A 22,283-nucleotide genomic window follows, 5' to 3' on the forward strand; every position below is an offset into this window, starting at 1 on the left:
GGAAACAAGTCGGGCAGCCGGGACGGAAGATCGGAGCGTAGTCAGAGGACAGAATCAAGTCAGGTAACCAGAGATAATCGGGAAGCCATGGACGAACGAGCAGGAAACAGGACAGAACGGAACAGACGGGAGCCAGAGTCAAAAAGTGCTTGGCTTGCATGTGCGGAGGTTCACTGACGAACTGAAAAAGAGTGAATGAGAGAGATGTGTTTAAATAGGAGGCTAACCAATCAGGAAACGAGCAGCAGCTGGGGCTAGACGAGTGGTGAGGGCAATGGGCAAATCATGACAAAAGAAATTTGCTGTAGGTTTATATTTTTAATCCAATTTTTTTTGTAAAGTAACAAAATGATCTGTCTTGAACAAAAATGTGTTAAATACATTCTAACGTCTTTAATTTTTTTTAGTATAAGAAAACAATTGAGCAAAAGTATGTGCTTTATTTGTTTTCTATTTTTTAGTTCAATCTGAAACGGTATGGGTTAGTAAATAGACTGTACTACCTCATGAGTAGACAATTGTTTTTTCATTTACTAATCTGCTGCCACCTACTAATGTGGATGAGTGTTACATTTACTCGGCTGATCAAAGGAAGAAAACATACTGAACCACGGCATATTTATTTAAAAAATAAATAAAACAAATAAATACATTTAAAATTGGATAATTTCTTGTGGCACACTAAACAAGGTTAAAAAGCACTGTTAATCCACTGGTTAAAGACTACGTCGCAGTAAATCCTGCACCCACCTGTTTGAAAATAAAATCGCTCACATTTTAAATCAATAGTGTACTTGAAAATTTTGAGATAATGTTTAGCAAATTCAACACAATCCACTTGTTTTAAGTGTATATTTTCTATTGCACTATAATGGTTAAACATTCAAATTCACAGACAAACTTATTAGTATTCTGTTAATAATGTTTGGACATTTGTGTGTTTTTTTGCTTAAACGGGTGTGCAATTATGTTTGTGTTAGTAATTTGAATCTATAAAGCAAAAAGGTTGTTAGCATATCACTCCAGTGTCAAACTCATCGCCCCCGGGACAATTGTGGCCCACTAGACAATGCTGAGAGAACCACAATTGAAAAATTTGCTGCATCATGTCAAAAAATGACTTTCAAATTTTATAGTGACCATTGGATGTCATCAAAGCCACGTACCACTAGCAAAACACACCCTGTAGCTGTATTTGCTGACTACCATTAATCAATCAGAAAACATTGAGGAAACCCATCCATTCATCCATTATCTCCACTACTTATCCTCAGTTTGGCCGTGGGGCTGGTGGAGCCCATCCCTAGCTATCTTCGGGCAGTGGGCAGGGGACACCCTGAACTGGTTCCCAGCCGGTTGCAGGGCACACAGAGACGGACAAGTCACTCGCTCATTCACACCGAGGGACAATTTGGACTGGCCAATTATTTTGACATGTGGGAGGAAACTCACACAAGCATGGGGAGAACATGCAAACTCCGCACAGGAAGGCTGGTAGCTGGATTTGATCCCATGACTTCAGGACTATTCAGGAAACCCCAATGTCTCATCTCATCTCATCAGCTGCACCGCTTATCCTCAGTAGGGTCGCGGGGGTGCTGGAGCCCATCCCAGCAATCATCGGGCAGCGGGCAGGGGACACCCTGAACTGGTTGCCAGCCAATCGCAGGGCACACGGGGACAGACAACTCACTCGCTCAGTCACACCTAGGGACAATTTGGACCGGCCAATCCACCTGAAATGCATGTCTTTGGAATGTGGGAGGAAACCGGAGTGCCCGGAGGAAACCCACGCAAGCACGGGGAGAACATACAAACTAGGCACAGTAAGGCTGGTAGCTGGATTTGATCCCATGACTTCAGAACTATTTAGGAAACCCCAATGTCATTTTACTTAAAATATGAAAAACACAAATGCGCTGTTTAGGGCAATACAAAAATCTATATTGTTTAAAAATAGCACCCGAGTGTCTGCAGAAGTTTAAAGCCCAAGTGTGTAACATTTGACCACTATATGGCACTGTATTGTCTAATGCCAATGGACACCAGTGCAACAGAGCACAGCATAGCAGCAACATACCAAACAAACATGGCAGCGACTTCTAGGTAGGGATTCCACGATGTAAAAGAAATACAAAATTAATAACAATTAACATTAGTATGATACCTTATGTGTTTTCACTTAGTATTCAAATCGATGTTTTTTTTTTTACTGAGTTTTTTATACCACTAGGAGGCACTAAATATTACACACTGTCCCTTTAAAGACGTTTTAGCTCCTGTCTATAATAGATGGGAAATCCAACAGAAAAGTTCTCATATTCAGGTAAACATTTTCATAAAAAGCTGAAAATTCCCTTAAATTATTTCATCATTTAAATAAGTGTTTGTATGCTACTTTTTTCACTTTCTAGTCTGCATGACTTAAGGTTATTGAATTCAATTTTCATTTTGCTTTTCTTTTAAAAATGCATAGTTGATAAACACTACAAGAGATTAAATCTTAGTGAAGGAAAATATATTTAGGGGGAATATGAACAACCTAGGCAGCACGGCAGCGCAGTGGTTAGCGCGTGTGCGGCACAGTTCTAAGGTCTTGGGAACCTCCTCTGTGGGTTCAAATCCAGCTACCGGACTTACTGTGCGGAGTTTGTATGTTCTCCCCGTGCTCGAGTGGGTTTCCTCCGGGCACTCCAGTTTCCTCCCACATTCCAAAGACATGCATTTCAGGTGGATTGGCCGGTCCAAATTGTCCCTAGGTGTGAATGAGCGAGTGAGTTGTCTGTCCCTGTGTGCCCTGCGATTGGCTAGCAACCAGTTCAGGGTGTCCCCTGCCCACTGCCCGATGATTGCTGGGATGGGCTCCAGCACCCCCGCGACCCTACTGAGGATAAGCGGTACAGCTAATGAGATGAGATGAGATGAATAACCTATATTTTATGTTGACAATATCTGTGTATCTCTGTATTATTTGCCCTCATATAGGCTTTATATCAGGTGATGGTGTCATAATAGTCTGTGGTTTGAAATAATCTTTGGTCAGTGCAGCCCTTTGTGACTCTTTGTGATTAAGGGTGTCACAAATAAACATGACTTGACTTGGGGAAAAAACTCAATACTATAACTGTTTTAAAATCAAATCAAAGACCTCCAGCTCCCCAACTATAGCACATTCCTATGCCTTTAATTTACTAGTGCGACCCCCGTAAGAATGTTTGTTTTTTACCATGTGGCCCCTGAGCTAAATTATTTTGACACCTCTGGCCCATCACATTTGTGCTCAAATGTGATTTCTTGCCACTAGGGAGCAGGCGTATCCATTTTTAAAAATGTATTCATTTATTTTAGGGATTTTTGCTCGAGCCGTCCAAAAGCTTGTGACAAAATGTACATATAACCTGTTAAATCGTGTATTATTCTCCCTGTATAATTATACATGATATGCTTATAGTTGAGCAACTTTTTTCTTTTTAAAATTAAAACATGACCTTGTAGGCCTTTATGAAATCAATTAACAGTGTAAATTATATTGGTATAAAATTGTGAATAATATTGATGCTTGTTTTGGATATAAAAATAGAAACAAAGTGTTATATTTGATCCCCAACGGTGTCTTGGATACGTACTGCATTTCCCCTTTCCTTATTGGTTGGTCGCCTTGTGACGTCACAGAGATATGCCGGAGCGTTGGCATGGGGGTCGCTTCTGACTTGGGTACCGTTTTATTCCATGATTGAACCTTCGATCTTCAAATCACTGGCCGCAATTGATCACACCATTTCGATTTTTAATTAGAATACAACACTGATCCGGCATTTTTTTTTATTTTTTTATTATGTGTAATAGACCCTTACACCAGAAAGTGAGGCTAATAGAAGAGGATGGAGATGACTCGTGACTTATACCTCTGTAAGTATTGAGAGTTATTTTTGTTCTTTTTCTAGTCACTATTTAGAGATTTTTCTTATTCATCAACCTAACAGTGTTTTTAAATTTCAAATATTTCATAACTTACAGTCAGTACTGAACAGAATTATGCGTACATTGGTGTCTTTAGTGCTATGTTTATTTTTGTGTGTGCAACATAACTCAGTGACGTCAGAAATTCCCATAGAAGATGATGTTCTAGAGCAGTGAGATGTTTAACTAAATTTCCCTAAATGTCATATTAAAGTCATTGAGATTGTCGTGTTTGTTTTGCTGCTGTTGGTGTCGGTGGATTTGTTCAGACCGAGGACAATCGACTTTGGCCTGGACGGATCTATTGACACTAACAAAGATGTTATATAATGAAATTGTGAATATGCTTGATTGCTAATAAGATTTTCGAGAAGGTTTGTTCAAACCTCACTTTGTGTTTCTGTTAAAAACGTAATATTGGAATATAATATTGTGAATGTGCTTAATTGCTGTTGAGATTGTCATGATTGTTTTCTGTTTTTAGTGTCAATAAATTTGTTCAAACCACAAAAAATAACTCCACTGATTATTCAGCAAGAAAGCAATATATAAATTGTTGCACAGAACCCCAAAAAAACCTTTTATTGTCTAACCTCAACCTATAAATAAGTTATGCTGTGCTCCTTTTAAATTAACGTCCTGAGAACTGAGCTTCTTGTTTAATGTGCATTAATGTCCACGCATGTGGACCTGGCGTCCGCAAGTATAAATTGATTGGTAATCCTCCATTATAATACAAATTTAACAAATCCCCAAATTACGTGACATGCTATTAGCTTGCTAATATTATAACTAATACTATTGTTTGGAGCTGAGGTGTTCACCAAATCAGAATGCTTGGTCTCACTATCGCCCTCTGCCACGAGGCAAAAGAATTACATGCCTCACTCAGCACCTGAAAACACTTAGCACAATAATAGAATACATATTGACCCTAAAACCATCTATTAAACTATGTAAACACCCATTATTGTCAAGAACCGGAACAGTATAAGGACCCAGATGCGTGACGTTTCTCACACAAGCTTTATTTTACGGGAAATAGGGCAGTCATGCACGTTAACCCAAAACGCCAGTGATTCGGCGATCGTTGGGCGGAAGACGTAAGGCAGCAGTCTGGCGTGGAATGACAGGAAGCCAGAGGCCGATGAGATCAATACCAATTGCACGAGCAGATATTGGACAGATGGGGTCGATACCGGACAGGACGGGACAGACAGGATAGAAATCAGGTCCTGGAGAAAAGCAGGATGAGATAGACGGAAACAATACCAGACACTGGAGATGGAAATAAACAGGACAAAGCTTAAACAAGAGGGAAGCCAATCTGTCAACGAGCCGCAGCTAGCACCACACGGGCGGGGCCAATTGGGCACTATGAGCAACCGTGACAATTATTAAAAAAAGTCTATGCAACGAGAAACAAAAGACTAGATGGATTGACTTTCCGTTAGCTTGCTAATACTATCACCAATTCTATTATTTGTGGCTAGGGTGTGTGCCAAATCACAATCATTGTTCTCACTATAGCCTTCTGCAATGAGGCAGGAGACGTGCATGCCTCACTGTGCATGTGTATACTCACAGTAATACTTTACATACTAATTTTGTAAATAATATTCATTGCACAATGTGAAAAATCTGCAGTATCAAACAACAAAATCCAAAAATTGTATAGTTAAAAGAGAAAGAACTTTAACACTGAATAAATATAACAATTTAATATATCCCCTGAATGCAGGCCACTGTTGGAGAATAGAATAGAATAGAATAGAATAGAATAGAATAGAAATTGTTGTCATCGTAACATGTGAAATGCATGATGGAGCTAGAACAGTTACAAGATAAAATACGACATTTTAAAATAATAAGTTAAAGATAATAGTATAAAAATAAGTAATATGAGATAAAACAATGTTCAGAGGTACCTCAATCCCATTATTTTTCTTCTATTGCCTATTATCATTTTTTTTATGAATGCTTGGTGTGGCAACATTTCTTTGCTCCTCCGGACTCAAGAGATTATCTTTGTTATTGTGAATTCTGCCACCAACCAAGCGGATTAATGCAATTTTTAAGGCTGCGCTACATGATCTAACAGGTCCTGATTGGACTCTCTGAGTACAGTCTTAGCTTGTTGACTCACTGTTGCCATGGCAGCAATGTTTTTTCCCCTTGTTAAGATAAACCATATTGCCATAAAGAGGATTATCTCCACACGTGTTTACATGTATGATGCCCAGGCGAAAGACACTATGGCTAAATTCGCAAGCGGCATTGGGTCAAAGAAATTTGGATGGTGGGCCAGGTATATTTTTCATTTTCATTTCATTTTATTTCATGTTAGTTATCTTAATAGACCATTTCTGTCATGATTACCGATGTGAAACACCTGTGGCCGCTCATTTGGCGCCAACCACTGCGGGCTCTGATTGGCTCCCTGTCACTATTTAAACCAATTCCTGTCAGTTCCCTGTTGTCAGTCCGTCTGCGAATCTCCATGTATTCAAGGCAAGCCTTTTTCGACCCAGACTCCCGCCTGTCCCGTTTTTGCTCCCGTTTGTCTCCGGCTACAACCCGTTTTGATCCCGATCACTTCTGCGCTCCCGTCCCGGCTTATGACCCCTTTTTGTTCCAGACTACGTCAACTCTCCCGTTCTGGCTTATGACTCGTTTCCGACCCCGACCACGTCTTGCTCTCCCAGTCCTTTGTCTACCGACCAGTTTTCCGCCCCTGACACCCGCATGGCTCGCTACGGAAGATCCACTTCCGTGTTCGGATCACAATCCGAGTACGAGAGCGAATTTCTTCCCGCGCCCAGCGAATAAAGCCCTTCCTCTCTCTTTCAATAAAACTTGTGGTACACATCACGCAAGTGGGTCCTGTTTCTGTTCTGGTCCTGACAATTTCATTTAATTTGTTTTGAAACACTCAGGATTAAAGCAATGTAACATCTGGTATCTTCTTTTTAGCACTAAATTTGTTATTATACGCACTGAATAAGTCATGGCTGATTTTTTTTTCATGTCTTGCATGTAATGTCATAATTTTGATAAATAAAATGAATACATGGCAGCAAGGCGACTGAATGGTTAGCGCGTTTGCGGCACAGTTCTGCGGGTCATGAGATCAAACTCTCAGGACCAGAAACAGGATCCAATTGCGTAGAGTTTACCACAAGTTTTATTGAAGGAAAGAGGAAGGGCTGCGCCCACGATCCGGTGTTCGTTGGACGAGGAAGCAAGTCGCTCCCGTGATCCGAACACGGAAGTGGATCTTCTGTAGCGAGCGATGGCGGTGTCAGGGATGCAAAAACTGGTCGGTAGCCAGGACTGGGAGACCAAGGCGTGGTTGGGGTCGGAAACGAGTCGTAAACTAGAGTGGGAGGGTAGACGCAGTCTGGGACAAAAAGAGGTCGTAAGCTAGGATAGGAGAGCAGACGTGGTCAGGATCAAAACAGGTCGTGACAGACGGGAGCAAAAACGGGACAGGTGGGACTCAGGGATGAAAAAGGCTTGCCTAGTATACACTGAAGTTCGCAGACGGACTGACAACAGGGGATTGACAGGACTGGGTTCAAATAGTGACAGGGATCCAATCAGAACCCGCGGCGGTTGGCGCCAAATGAGCAGGCACAGGTGAGTCACATCAGTAATCTTGACACAAACCTTCCTGGTGGAGTTTGCATGTTCTCTCCGTGCTTGTGTGGGTTTCCTCCGGGAATTCCGATTTCCTCCCAAATTCCAAAAACATGCAGCTCAGGTTAATTGGCCGGTCCACATTGCCCCTAGGTGTGAATGAGCGAGTGAGTTGTCTGTCTCTATGTGCCTTGCGACTGTCTGGCGACCAGTTCAGGGTGTCCCCTGCCCACTGCCCGAAGATGGCTGGGATGAGCTCAAGCACCCCCGCGACCCTAATGAGGATAAGCCACGGAGATAATAGATGGATGGAAAATAAATACATGATTAAAAAAACAGAGTGAACTATTTAAATTTTGGCCTTGAGAATGGTACACATGAATTCTTAATAAAAAAAAATGCTAAATTGTAGATACAATTTGGTCTAGTGAAGGTTTTTCTTTTTTATCTAGACGTCAAACATTTGTCATGTAACTTGGAAAATAAACAATCGTTTAGACACCACAGCATTTTCCTTGGATGTATGAGAGTTGCAACTGCATGTGTTGAATTCACTACGAAACACGAATTCTTACTTTTCTCGGGAAAGGGATGGTTTTGTTAATTTAAGGGTAAGACACAGTACCTACCTGAATAGCTTTTTAACTAAGGTAAGACGGTGGACACACGAATACATTTTGCGTCGATTTTGACTCCCAGCTTTAAAGTCATTTTTTGTGAGTTTTTAATGCATTAACTCAGTTTAAATGAATGCTTACGAGTTTGCGACAAAAGCGGGTTTGCCTCATAGCATTGCCGACAGTAATTGTCTGCAGTGCTGTTGACCTACTTAGGCTGTGCATAGTGAAAGAAATAGACGCTGTGCTAGTATAGTCAAGTCAAGCCATGAAGAACCCTTGAGAGGGGACCACACATGAGGTAGTCCCCATTCCAGGATGACCAGGCTGCAATGGATTTTGCAATAACAAATAATAAACTGTAGAAATGATCCAGAAATACCTAAATCCTACACACTTTAGTGTGCCCGCCTATTAGAATGAACACATCCCCATCCATTCTTATCAATGGGCATAACCAGCCCACTTCTGGGGTTGCTTATGAACCCCCAAGTTTAACCCAAGGGCCACCAAAAATTATAGCTTTTTAAAAACTCTTTTCCTTGATAAAGAACAGAATAGGCTTAAATATAAAGAAAAAACACTAGATTAAAAAATGTAAAAAAGTAAAACAAAACAAAAATCTGAACCACCCAGCATCGGAAATAATCCATTGCCCTCAAATGGTTAAGTCCATTTGATTTCTAGCACTGCTCACACCCCCTCCCTGCTCCTCTTTTGTCAGCTAGTGTCACTTGCGCCACAGCGCCGGAGTCTGTGGAGGTTCTGGTGTACTACAGCAAGAATATGTTAAACAGTGGTTATCTTACTCTATTACAAATAAATGAGTAAAAACTGGGCATGGCGTAATAATAGTATTTCTGCTAAGTGCAATCTGATGTTCACCATTGGGAAGTGACACTCCTGAACAGTGTTGCATGATCCTAAATCAAAATCCTAAAAAAAAATGAAAAATCTGATAAGGATGCCTCTTGGACTCCTCCCTCGGAAGGTGTTCGGGGCATGTCCCACCGGCAGGAGGCCCCGGGGACAACCCAGGGCACGCTGGAGAGACTATGTCTTTAGGCTAGCTTGCAAGATTCTGTCGGATGAGCTGGAAGAAGTAGCTAGGGAAAGGGAATTGCTGCTCCCGCGACCCGACCCCGTATATGCGGAAGATAATGGATGACTGGATGTTTTGATTATTGGGGGATAGGTTCCAAAATAATCTCCAGATTTTGTTTATCAAAGTTGTTGATTTTGAATACATTGTAACATTGTATCTGATGATCGGTGGAAAGAATGAGATGTCAATCGATCAATCAGTCTGATAACTGTGATTATGCCATGGGATTAGAGTCATTTTTATTAGACTGTAAAACATCTGAAAAATGAGTGAATCAGATCTAAAAACCCATATTCTGTCAGGAAAAACTTGCTCTTTGATTCCTAAATCTAATCTAAAATCAATATTTATTTGGAAGGCACTTTTTATGTCATGTACTGCACGGTTGTCATGGCACCCAGCTGGCCCCGCCCCTTGACACCGGCTGAGACGCATTGAACTGATTGCTTGTGGAGTACTTAAACGCACCTTTTGGGACTGCCCGTTGCCAGACCATTGATTTACCTTGTTGAGGACGTGTTCATGCCTGTTTGATCTGAGTAATGCCTAGTTTGTAATTTTGATTGCCTTTAAACCTGTTTTGTTTTGTCTTTGATCCGTATGTGTGTTGGACAACTTTTATTTGCTAATTAAAGTGACATCGTCTACGCATATGAGTTCTGACTTCTTGCTTCCCGGCCCGTTTCTTGAGATTTCAGGGAATAGATTGCCACTTAATGTGCTGTATAAAAACATATAGTTTACAAAAGGAGAATGAAATCACCTTCTTTATACCCACCCAAATACCCAAAACACTTACAACACACTTATATTCTAAACCTTATGAATTACTTATATTTCATTTTGACAATAGCTGTGTATTATTTGTTATTGCATTAGCCGTTGCAGCCTGGTCATCCTGAAAGGGGGATTAGATCATGCGCGGTCCCTTCTCAAAGTTTCTTCATTTTCCTCATGTTGAGGTTTTTGAGTTTTTCCTTGCCCTCATGCAGGTTTTAGATCAGGGGATGGCGTAATAATAGTCTGTGCTTTGCCATAATCTGTGGTCTGTGCAGCCCTTTGAAACTCTTTGTGATTAAGGGCTATATGAATAAACATGACTTGACTTGACTTGTGTTGCCATGTTGTATGTTCGATTTATGAGGCATTTGTTCCTACGAATTGGAAACTCCCGAGTCTGCTTCTCAGGTTGCACACTCAAAATGCTTAGCAGCAAAGTGCATCTCATTGTTGTTCTGAATCATCAGAAGTTAAGTGCCCAGTAGGAAAATACTAACAGACGCAAGCATCATCTTTTATGTAATGATTGGTGGCTATTACAGAAATGCTAACGGCTGTTGTACTCTGCCTAAAACTAGGACCCGGCTCCTGGGCCGGCTGTGGTTGTGGAACTGAGCGCGGAGTGGCAGTGTGGCAGTGAGAATTCAGATGTGCTTCACGGCTAGAAATGATTTTTGATTTTTGCAACTCGGAGATGGCATAGGAGCTTGCTCTGTCCACTCCACGCAACGGCCCGGTATTGCAGTACCTCCGGGAACGGTGCATTCGCAATGATCGCGGCAAGGCTTTAGGGCTAGGACCTTAGCTTGGCCTTTTGGCTGAGAGTAAGTGTCCCGGCTCCTAGGCTTTGTAGCGTATTATGAACTGACCGATAACGGATAATGGATAATGATTTATGAACAAGCTAAATAACCCTTAAAACCCCCCCCACTCTGCCTGAGCAGTTTATTGAAATCCCCGACAAAACTGTATTGTAATAGAAGGTCCCTAAGGGCCTCATTTGACATCACAAAAATATAAAATTAGATATTCTAAATATTTATACTGTATTGATTAAATGTTAAAGTTGTCTCTCATTAAACTTCCCCCTTTTTTTTTTTGCAATATTGCTGAATTTTTAAATTATATTATGAATATTATTGACAGAATCAGCATTTTACGTGTTACTGCGTTGAACTTTTGCAGATGCAGAGTGAGGCGCACAATTATTCATCTTCATCGCAAATGGTGATAGTAAGATCAAGATTCTGATTTGGCCCAGACCTTTGCCCCAAACAGTACAATTAGTGATAGTATTAGCATGCTAACAGCAAGTCAAGCCATTCAGTAATTTTGTGTACTTATTCTCCACAATAGACCTATTCAAAAGGAGCAGGGCATATACTTCATTTATAATCTAAGGTATAGGAAAAAAACGTTTTTTCGATGCTATAGTTAATATATTGTATTCTTGCTCTGCCAATCAAGTGATAAACAATATGTAAGTTCATACGTTTAAAAATCTGACTGTGCCTCACCAGGTACATTATTCACTTGTCACTGTTTTTTTCTGTTCCACATCCTTTTTCGTACTTCTGTTTATTTTTATGGACGACAGGTGCTGTATAAGTAAAGTATGATTTAACTTCCACAGCATGAAGATGGTGGTTAGGATTCAACAAAGTGCACCAATATGATTGGTGCAACCAGTCTTTCGGGGGACACCCTGATTGCGTGCCAATACCCGCTGCTTCCGCTTCCGACCTGGCAACTTCCCGTCCAGGCTTTGTGCGGGCCAGCCACAAGACCGGGGTTCTCGAGTCTGCCCCGGGCTGCCAGTCTCCCAGAGCAAGAAAGGACCAACACAGAGCATCCTATTGAAATAAGTCGCAAGCATTTTTCCAACAGTTTCAGCAGCCTTGTTGAGGACCGAGCCGAGGAGGAGGAAGAGGATGGGACGAGCGACTGCATCTCTGCCTCTTCGTCGGAAGACACTGAAAAGGAAGAGTTCCGAGGACTAGGAAGTCAACGCTCGCATAATTCATTCCTTCCCAAACAAGATCTAGAAGAGGATGATGAGGATAGTGACGGGGACAACCTGCACAAATACTACGAGGATTCGTCTTTTGTGTTGCATGGGACATCCGGCTGGCACAGAAATGCAAATGATGGAGATGTGGACTCGGACCCTGAAGACTTCCGGCAGTCTCAACACCCAATGCCCAATCTGAACTGTTTTCCAGAGTTATTTCCCATCAGCCAAGCTGAATATGCCAGCGACTCCTCCTGTGGCAGCTCTGATGGGATCCTGGTAAACTTTTGCACCATGTACAACCACAGCATCGACCCAGCAATTCCTGCTCTCATCAGCCCAGGGGCGTGCCCACCACCTCCATCCCAGGGATCTGTTTTCCTCAACCTTCAACCTCTTCCAATTGAGCATGAAGATAGAAGCATACACTGTCTTTTTGAAGATGATATTTCCAAGACTGATCTTGACGCAAACTTTAGCCTTTATTCAATGGATCAAAGAACTCCTCTGGGTCTTTCTTCCCCAGAGGTGTCCGACATGGTTACCTGTCTCCCAAGTCAAGCTTCGCTGGTTACTGTTACTAATCAGTCATACTACAAGCTGGTGACTTGTGATCTTTCGTCCCAGTCGCCTAATGCAACTTGGTCTAACTTTATCGGATGCCCTGAAGATGGCACAGAGATTCCCTGTGGCAGTCCTACGACAACGGGACGAGATGCACAAGGGATGGGAGTAAACTTGGAATTTGCCACAACTCCCAATGAGAAATCCACTTCAGTGGTGAAAGACCAGGTCCAAGTCCAATGCCACCAGTGTTTTCTTTGCTTTAATCATAGCTGTACCTGCAGGGCATCAAGCAAAGGAAGCATCCAAGAACACATGACATTAAACCAGGAGGAATGTGAGCTTGAGAAAGGTAAAATATTATAAGAATGGGTAAGTTTTGCATGTAAGAAAATCTAAAAATAATGTGGTACAAATTTCTTTTCATTTAGGTTTTACATCGTCGAACAAACCTCCGAGGCCAACATCATTACCCATCCAGCCCATAGATCTTGGTCCAGTTGGGAAATATCACACCAAGGCCCAGCATCTCGGTTGTCTTGTTGAACGATACATGAAAGAAAAGAACAGCAAAAAATCTCAGCGCACCCAACGAGGCTTCAAACCTATGCCGAAGCAATCATCAACAAGCAACTGTGGCTCTGTATTCATGGAGGCCTGCTCCAGCTCTGACACTTGCTCCACTTGCACGCCAAGCCCAGTCAGCGTCAATCGACAACATATGTGCTGTCAGGCTTACTGTTCGCCAAGGACTTCCAGAATGATATCAGACGCAACCCAGGCCAACTCCAAGCTTATTTGGGAGAAAACAAGCCCACAACCCGGTACTAGATTGTATTCTGGCCCATGCCAGCCCAAGTTTGTTCGAATTCCGTCCTATCAGGATCTTATAAGTCTAACAACACCCAAGGATAACCCTCACAAACCTGTTCACTGCCATGACCACAGCTTTTTTGAGTCTATTTTCTCAAACTCCATCTCTCAGACCAATGACCCCTATGAAGCAAAACCTCTTCCTCAGACCCCTCAACCTCAGGGCTTCCGTTTACCAGCTGCACTCTCCTCCGTGGGTTCTCTACTGTCATTCGCAGCTTCAGGTCTACAACATCAGTTAAAACCAGAAGAAATATGTGAGGGTCGACTGGAAGAACCTCCACTCCTGAGTGAGAGACTGCCAATGGACTTTTCACCTGACACTTATGAGTCTCTGTCCATCAGTCATCTCCAGAGAAGAGGTGAGAGCTGAATTGTATTAAAACAAATTTCAATAGGATAAAAATTAGCATGAGTTTTTGGGGTTGGGCTCTAAGACTCACATTGTATGTCTGATGAGGAACACTCTTCAAGGGGATGAGGGAAAAAAAGCATTTTACATCAGCTTCTTTGTCAATGCCCCACGGGGGCTTCCTCTCACACATGACCTATTTTTAACTCTCCCTGCACGGGATTGGCTGAACCATCTGCTCGCCGGCCTATGTGAGCGCCCGGCAATGATGCAGCACAAACAGCACTAATGATTTATGATCCACGTCAGATTTTGGGCTTTACCAGACGCCTTGAATTTATTCAACGATTGAAATTGGAGCCAAGCAAATGGGCAAATGTTTGCAGCTTCCGTGACGGGCTGTTGCTGCAACCCTGCAGGCGGCATCAGCATGCATAAAGAATTCAGCATGACATTTGCAGAGACACGGAGGGATGCGATGACCCAGTTAGGAAGGAGAATAACCTTAACCGTCAATTCAACTTCGCGCCTTTGAAATGTGTTTCCTTCAAATTTCTAACCTACCCAAAGTACAAACATAATCATGCTCACTCAAGAACTGCGTTACCTATATCAAAGGGTTGGAAACTGAGGCCCGTCGTCTTTTGAGACTAACGACTGTTTTTTAGTGGACCTAATAAAATACCCCCAAAATTATATTTGTGCATAAAACACTTTTTTTAGTTGCAAAAAATATTTTCTTTCCACATTTTAAGTATTATTTTGGTAATATTAACTAAATCAACATTTATAATGTTAAGTTTATGTTTGCAAAACAAACAAAAACAAATTAATTAAAGTTAAATAAATCATAAGTGGCCATTTTTGTATAGTGCTGATGGGAATTCACTAAGAAAAAATACGTTGTCAGTGCACCTAAATGGATTTTTCATTCACAAACTCTACTGTGGATTTTGTTTTAAGATTTCTTTTCTATCTTAGTGAAAGCAAAATGCCAAAAAATGTCTTAATAGAACGTTCGTATTTTATGAATAAGTGCAAAAGTGATCACTTCTGAAATGGCATTTGGTATAAATTAATTAATATTAATAATGAAATGAAATTGTTTTGGTGAAAAAAACACTCCCTTTTCCACCTTATTACTGCGTTCACAACATCACATTTGCAGAAAGAAATTGGAAATGTGCATCTAAAACTTCATCTTATCTCATCTCATCTCATTAGCTGCACCGCTTATCCTCACTAGGGTTGCGGGGGTGCTGGAGCCCATCCCAGCAATCATCGGGCAGTGGGCAGGGGACACCCTGAACTGGTTTCCAGCCAATCACAGGGCACACAGGGACAGACAAGTCGCTCGCTCTTTCACACCTAGGGACAATTTGGACCAGCCAATCCACCTGTAATGCATGTCTTTGGAATGTGGGAGGAAACCGGAGTGCCCGGGGGAAACCCACGCAAGCACGGGGAGAACATAAAACTCCGCACAGTAAGTCCGGTAGCTGGATTTGAACCCACACAGGAAGTTCCCAAGACCTTACAACTGTGCCACTGCGCCGCCGTGCTGCCCAAAACTTGTAAAAAAATATTGGTGTAAAGAAAAGAGATAATAAAAGGTTATTGTATTATACACTTCTTTTTGAAAAATGATTTAAAATGATTTCTTGGAACCTAGGAATCAGAAGTCGTAGTCTACATGAAAACAGCTTAAATTTAAGGTATTGGTACTCCGATACCACTATCAGCTGCCTTTTGATAGCTGATTTATGGTCAGAAATGAGAAATTGGTTTAATGACCACTCACACATTGAGAATTGTATTGTTCTTGCAAAATAATGGTATTATTTCTCCCTGGTACTCGGTATCTGTATCAATGAGTACTTAAATTTAAATGTGTTTTTTTGAGTAATTTTTTGAGTAATTTCCAAATATATACAGTATATTTTTATTTTAAAAGGACAGTGTGCATTATTCTCCTGGTGGTAAAAAAACTGTATTCACTAAATTAAAAAAACAGTATTGATTTAAATTATAAGAAACAATACATAAACTATTATATAAAGTCCAATATTCGTAGGTCAGGAAATGTATTTAACTATTTAATTATATTTGTTTTCTACGACATAAGCCTAACCTAGGAGGAGCTGACAAAATTGTGCACCATCTTGCTGCAATGGGTACCTTAAAACCTCAAAAAGACTTGCCCCCAAAAAAGAAAGGTAAAATGGTGCATTTTGGTCACTTTGGGTCTCTGAAGTATGTATTCCTCCTTGTGCTATTCAGCACTCGTTTTATAGTTGCAATACACAATACATTGAAATATAGTGGTCGACACACTGTCCCTTTGGAGTACATATCAGAGGCTTTCTTTCAATTTCAATACAATGAAATGAAATGATCTGCATTTATATAGTGCTTTTCAAGTCAATGAAGACTTCCCAAAGCGCTTTACAATGTGCTTCACATTTACCCATTCACACACACTCACACACCAATAGCGGCCGTGCAGCCGAGCAAGGCGCCAACCTGCTTATTGGGGGCATTAAGGGTTCAGTGTCTTACCCAAGGACACTTCGACATGTAACACGGAACTGCGATCTCTTGATCCCAAGACGAGCGCTCTACCTCCTGATCTGCCGCCCATATAATATAACCAGCATTAGTAACCAGCCTTATTCTTTTATTACAATAATAATGATGATTTTGTACCTAAACCAAAGGCTCTGAACTATGTCTATATTTACAATCGACTAGTGTCTGCTGGTTTGTGTTTGTCATGTTGTTTTCAGCACGCTCGTCTTTGTTTCCAGGTTTGCTGAGGTCTGTGAGCAGGGCAGTGGACCTCATCATAGCTCATTTTGGCAATAGCAGAGATCCAAAAGAAAAGGTAATTTCATGGTCGATGTCTACTAACATGGACGTTTCATGGGAATTTAGTTAGTTACATTTATGATGCCTCTTCTGTGATCTGCGACCTTATCGTGGTGGAGGAGTTGGTGTGTTCCAATGAGCTATGTGGTCTGATGGCTTCAAGCCCCTGGTAGGATCACCCATGACACACGGGTTCTATGTGAGGGGCCAGAGAAAGTGCAGCTCATAGACCCCTTAAGACGAAAAAATAACATTGATGCACGATGTCCCTCGCCTGGACGCGGTCACCCCCCTCTGAAGCCAAGGCTGGTGGAGAGGTGCGCTGGAGTCCCACTTCCACTGGGCTCACCACCTGGGGGAGGGGCCAAAGAAGTTGGGTGCGAAGGGAGCCGAGTAGAAACCAAAGGAAGGGTCCTTAGGGCACCGATCCTCGACTACGGAAACTGGCTTTTAGGACATGGAATGCCTCCTCTCGCGACCCAACCCCAGATGAGCAGAAGATAATGGAAGGATGGAAGTTGAAGTATGATGGAAATCTAATGTATTAAAAAAATCACATTACAATGATGGTGAAAATACTGATCATAGCTATAATGTGTTTTTCCTCGTGTGTTTCTCAGTCCCCTGTCATGTATTTTTCAGATTTTTTACCACAGGATGTATGGATAAAGTTTTTGAGTTTTATATTTTACTTTCCCCTCAGATGCATCTAGGTAACAGCTACCTAAGTGCAATGATGGCCAGTCTGGTCCTGGATCATTTGTGTCCAGCCATCCAGAATATTCTAGAAGACGGCCTCCGAGATCACAAGCTTGACTTTGTGGTTGGTCAGCGTCGTAACTCATCCTGGACTGTCGTGGAAGTTTCTACCAGACCTGGTAATGCAAAACTGTGACCTAAAATCGGGGCGGTCTTTTCATTTTTTTCCTTTATGAAGTTTATGCTATCTTGATCTAACAGGTCCATCAACCAAGGATATCTACAGCCTTGTGTGCCAAATCATGAAATGTCCCCAACTCAACAGTCACAGTTCAAAGCTGAAGTCCTATTTAATGGGTTTGCTTAAGTGAGTTTTTATTTGTTTAAGTGCCATTCTAATGCCGAGTTGACCACTAACAATTTTCCTCAACGTGCTTTCATTTAGCTTGGGAGCGTTGGAATTCTGGCTTGGTCACCTGCACAGTCAAAGAAGTGAGTATGCGTCTCAATGGTGGGACCATTTACCCTCTTATATTTGTTGTACTTTCTTTATTTTTAATCATTTGCTGCTTTCCGACTTAAAATTGAGGTCTATAGCTGTCAATGGCTCGAAGGTGTTCATGTAGATGTCAAAAGTTAGGGTGTCAAAGTTAAATGGATGGAGGGCCAAAAAATGTTTTGACGTCAAGCCGAAGGCCGGACTCAAATGAATGTTGGAAATTATTAACCTACTGAAAACCTAAAAAGTATATTTGAATATAATCAGATAAATAAAGCTAAATTCCGTTATTGCTCCTCCAGTAATTTTGAATTTTCAACAGGCAAATAGACCTATTTTTTCTACATAAAAATTCCCATAAAATAAAGATACATTTAAAAAGATGGTATTATCTAGGCGCCATCCGTAGACTAGGAAGTAGGAAAATAACAAACCATGTAAACCAAGAGTGACCAAACCGCACCAGTTTTCTTCAGTTTTTTTTTTTTGCTCAATTTTTGTCAGTTTTTTTTTTTAGTTACCCAATTCAAGCAAGATGTCCAACAATGATGTCAGTTCCAAATATGTGAACCTCATGTTTGGTAGACTATATATATATATACATATATATATATATATATATTTTTTTCCACCCTCAAATATTTAAATAACATGTATGTTTGTATGATAGTTGATAACAGCATGGCGGCTAAATGGTTGGCACGTCTGTGGTTCAGTTCTGAGGTAATGGGATCAAACCTTCCTGTGTGGAGTTTGCATGTTCTCTCCGTGCTTGCGTTGGTTTCCTCCCACATTCAAAAACATGCATTTCTGGTTAATTTGCCCAGTTAAAATTGTCCCTAGGTGTGAATGAGCGAGTGAGTTGTCTGTCTCTGTGTGCCCTGCGACTGGTTGGCAAGCAGTTCAGGGTGTCCCCTGCCCAATGCCCAAAGATAGCTGGGATGGGCTCCAGCACCCCCGCGACCCTACTGAGGATAAGCGATGCAGATAATGGATGGATAGATGGATGATAGTTAATGTATTTAGGCTTGTTATTCAAATTAATATATATTTTTTAACAGAATAAGTTTGTTTTTTTACCATCGCGAGACACTAAATGATACACAATGTTCCTTCAAGGGCCAAAGTTACATGACATCACTAGTTGGAGTGCGAATGGTTTGTAGTTTTCATATTAATAAAAGTTGGCTACATTAACTTCAGATTAAAATAATAAAATAGTAATACATTTTTTTATCATTCACTCAGCTGAAATATGTTTTATTACCCCAAAATAATAAACTAAACCAAAACAACACGTTTCCTGGGGTATGATAGAACAATGAATCAGGATCCTCTCAGAAGCCTTCGAAAACCTTCTCACGGGCAGGATGTGGCACGTGGGACTTTGACTTCGGCATGTAGAGGAGCATCAAATGCTGTATTTTCTTTCAATACTTTTGTTTAACCAAATTGCTGTGTGTGTTTGCCTGGACAGATGTGGTGACGTCCCATTACCACGGCTGGGGCTTCCTGTCCATGTCTCTGGGTCGGTGTCGGCCTTTGTTTCAAGAGCTTCTGCTTATCCTGCAGCCTCTTTCTGTTTTGCCCTTTGAGCTGGACTTGCTGCTTGAGCCCAAAATGTTGCATCACAGACGACCGTTCTCAACCGGGGAGTGTGTTTGCCCTACTCAGGTGCTTATAGCTTCTGCACCTGAATGGAGAAACTCGGGGGGATGTGTGGCGGAAGAAACTGGCAGTTTTGATGCCAGACCACTAGCGAGTATGGACAGCAGGAAAATGGATGAAAACAATGACACCCCGAGCAATGCTCATTTTGAACGACGCTGCCAGGGTGGACTGCGCTGGGCCAAACTTTTTGGTGCTGGGAATTATAACGCCAGGCCTGAGACGGCTTCACAGAGTCAAGTCAGAAGGTGAGATAATTGTATTATTACAATCAATCAATCGACCAATCAATTACTGCAGGGTTTCATTTGCAGTTAGCTTGTTCATCTCATCTCATCTCATCAGCCGTACCGCTTATCCTCAATAGGGTCGCGGGGGGGCTGGAGCCCATCCCAGCCATCTCCGGGCAGTGGGCAGGGGACAGCCTGAATTGGTTGCCAGCCAATTGCAGGGCACACAGGGACAGACAACTCACTCGCTCATTCAGAACTATGGACAATTTGGACCGGCCAATTCACCTGAAATGCATGTTTTTGGAATGTGGGAGGAAACCGGAGTGCCCGGAGGAAACCCACGCAAGCACGGGGAGAACATACAAACTCCGCACAGGAAGTCTGGAGCTGGATTTGAACCCACGACAGGTTCCCATGACATGAACAGTGCCGCACAAGCGCTAACCACTGCGCCGCCGTGCTGCCTAGCTTGTTCATGCGTCCACTTATTTGATTGTTTGGGGATGAGGTGCGCGACAAACTAAAATCCTTGGTCTCACTATTGCCCTCTGCTCTGAGAATTCTTTGCCTCACTCTGCATCTGCATACGTTCAGCACTACAATCCATTACATGCTCATTGTATTAATTGTTTTCATAATATAATGGGAAAATTCAGCAATTTTGAAAAAGAAAATCCCTAATTGTGACGTTAAATGAAAAACAGCTTTAAGACCATTTGATATATTTTCAATTTTATACTTCCACGATGACGGGTCAGGCTGTGCCTCACCTGCCTCTCCTGACTGCACGTCATTGATAAGTTTTGTTGAGATAAAAATGATCAATTCGACTTCATTATGCAGTACAAAGAAGGCATAAAAGTGCTTGGTGTGAGTTCCCGTAACCTAGATGTGCAGAGCGCTATATCTTTTTAATTTGTGTTCTTTGCTGACAAAGTTCTCTTCCATTTTTTTTTTCCCCAGGAGCCATCGTCCATCCCAGTGGCTGAATTTGGACAGGTCCCACTTTGGACTATTGACACAATCTATCAGATCCCTCAAGCTTTGAGGCGGTCAGACTGACAAAAGTTGTTTTCACAACAAGTCTTCCAGTCTATGTTACACTCAAAAACACGACAATCCACCGTTTTGCTGCACCAATCACAAAGGACACGGATACCAAGATTAACGGCTTTAGAAGGTTCACTTATCAAAGCTTGGCTGGACTTTACATACATCTAAGCAGAGCAAGCTATAAAACTACATTATTAGGTGTGACTCATAACTCATCGTATAAATTCATTCTCTGTCAAGCTAGCAGACAGAAAAGAACATACTATAAAGATTTGGTTTTGAAACAACAGCTGACTTGTCAGAATTTGCCAGAATCGAGCATCACTCGAGGAAATGGTGGATGAGCGTTTTGAACCTTGGTTCAGAGTCCCTTAATGTAACCAAAACTACGATACTGTTTTGATACTTGGACAAAATTCACCTTCAATATTTTAGTTAATCTAAAGTGAGGTTTGGTTCATGGTTCATGGATCCCTTGACCACCTGGGTCATTGAGGCGCCGCTGAGAACACAACTCTGGACAGCTTTCGCCACAGTTATTTTTCGGTCTTCTCCTTCTGCCCCCCTAAAAATTACCTTGGCCAGTCCTGATGATCTTGTAACGTGACCATACTGCTGCAGTTTTTGTCGGAGCACAGTTTACAACAGTTCTTCGTGGGGTCCAATGTGCCCTTTGTTGCTGTTGTGTACCATTTCGTTTGTCACATTGGCTGATCTCTAGTATCGCATCTCCATGGTCTGGATATTCCTTTCCCGGTTTGCCGTCCATATTTTGCAAGCGTAGAGGATTGAAGTAACCATTGCTTGTATGAGTCTGATTTTTGATTTCACTGCCATGTTTTTGTCCCTCCATTTGGATTTAAGTCTGGCAAGTGCGACTGTGGTTTGAGCTATCCTGTCCATGGTTTGTTGTTCAACCCTTTTTCTGATTTGACAGCAAGATATTTAAATTTGGTGACAGTTTCAAGCTCTTGGTGGCTGATGGTGATGTTTGTGGTTATACCTTGGGGTTGCTGGTCATCAATACTATTTGGAGTTTTAGTTGTTCCTAATCAGTGTAGATTCAGAGGGGACCCAAATGATAACCAATGCACCTTAGTTAAATTTTATGGGATGTCCTAATGAAAAGATCCTTCAACAAAAGTTCTCTAGATCACTGGTTCTCAATGGTATGACTAAAAGACCCACAATCGCACCTTTATTACAAGCCGCAACCGAAATAAGAATTTATTGATTGAAACGATTGTGTTGTTTGGACCAGATATAGTCGAATATATTGACATTTTTTACAAAAACAAAATTACCAGGAAACGAAAACGACTACAAGTAGTAATATTCCCTTTAACTGCATTTTTAATGAAA

The 22,283-nt window shown here is 41.6% G+C and overlaps 1 protein-coding gene and 1 non-coding gene across 2 annotated transcripts; both read left to right on the top strand.

Moving 5' to 3' along the window:
- Positions 1–3,682: 3,682 nt before the first annotated feature.
- On the top strand, positions 3,683–21,681 carry LOC148350524 (AP-4 complex accessory subunit RUSC2). Its single transcript, XM_088319737.1, has 9 exons — positions 3,683–3,909; positions 11,735–13,028; positions 13,108–13,911; positions 16,709–16,785; positions 17,473–17,647; positions 17,730–17,835; positions 17,914–17,960; positions 19,445–19,883; positions 20,832–21,681. The coding sequence occupies exons 2-9, from the start codon at positions 11,774–11,776 to the stop codon at positions 20,914–20,916; spliced, it is 2,988 nt and encodes a 995-aa protein (XP_088175863.1). The 5' UTR covers positions 3,683–3,909; positions 11,735–11,773; the 3' UTR covers positions 20,917–21,681.
- Positions 10,683–10,871, top strand: LOC148350525 (U2 spliceosomal RNA). The gene has a single exon (XR_015847151.1). It is a non-coding gene; the product is annotated as a U2 spliceosomal RNA (small nuclear RNA).
- Positions 21,682–22,283: the final 602 nt, after the last annotated feature.

Source organism: Urocampus carinirostris, chromosome 16, assembly GCF_059441175.1.
Source record: "Urocampus carinirostris isolate Australia breed hairy pipefish chromosome 16, RoL_Ucar_1.0, whole genome shotgun sequence".
Taxonomy (NCBI): Eukaryota; Metazoa; Chordata; class Actinopteri; order Syngnathiformes; family Syngnathidae; genus Urocampus; species Urocampus carinirostris.

Bases quoted from the DNA above. Each gene is read 5' to 3' on its own strand.
- LOC148350524 (XM_088319737.1), top strand. From the start codon at position 11,774: ATGATTGGTGCAACCAGTCTTTCGGGGGACACCCTGATTGCGTGCCAA. The intron at 13,029-13,107 runs GTAAAATATTAT...CTTTTCATTTAG, and splicing joins GGAATGTGAGCTTGAGAAAG to GTTTTACATCGTCGAACAAA. The intron at 17,961-19,444 runs GTGAGTATGCGT...TTGCCTGGACAG, and splicing joins TCACCTGCACAGTCAAAGAA to ATGTGGTGACGTCCCATTAC.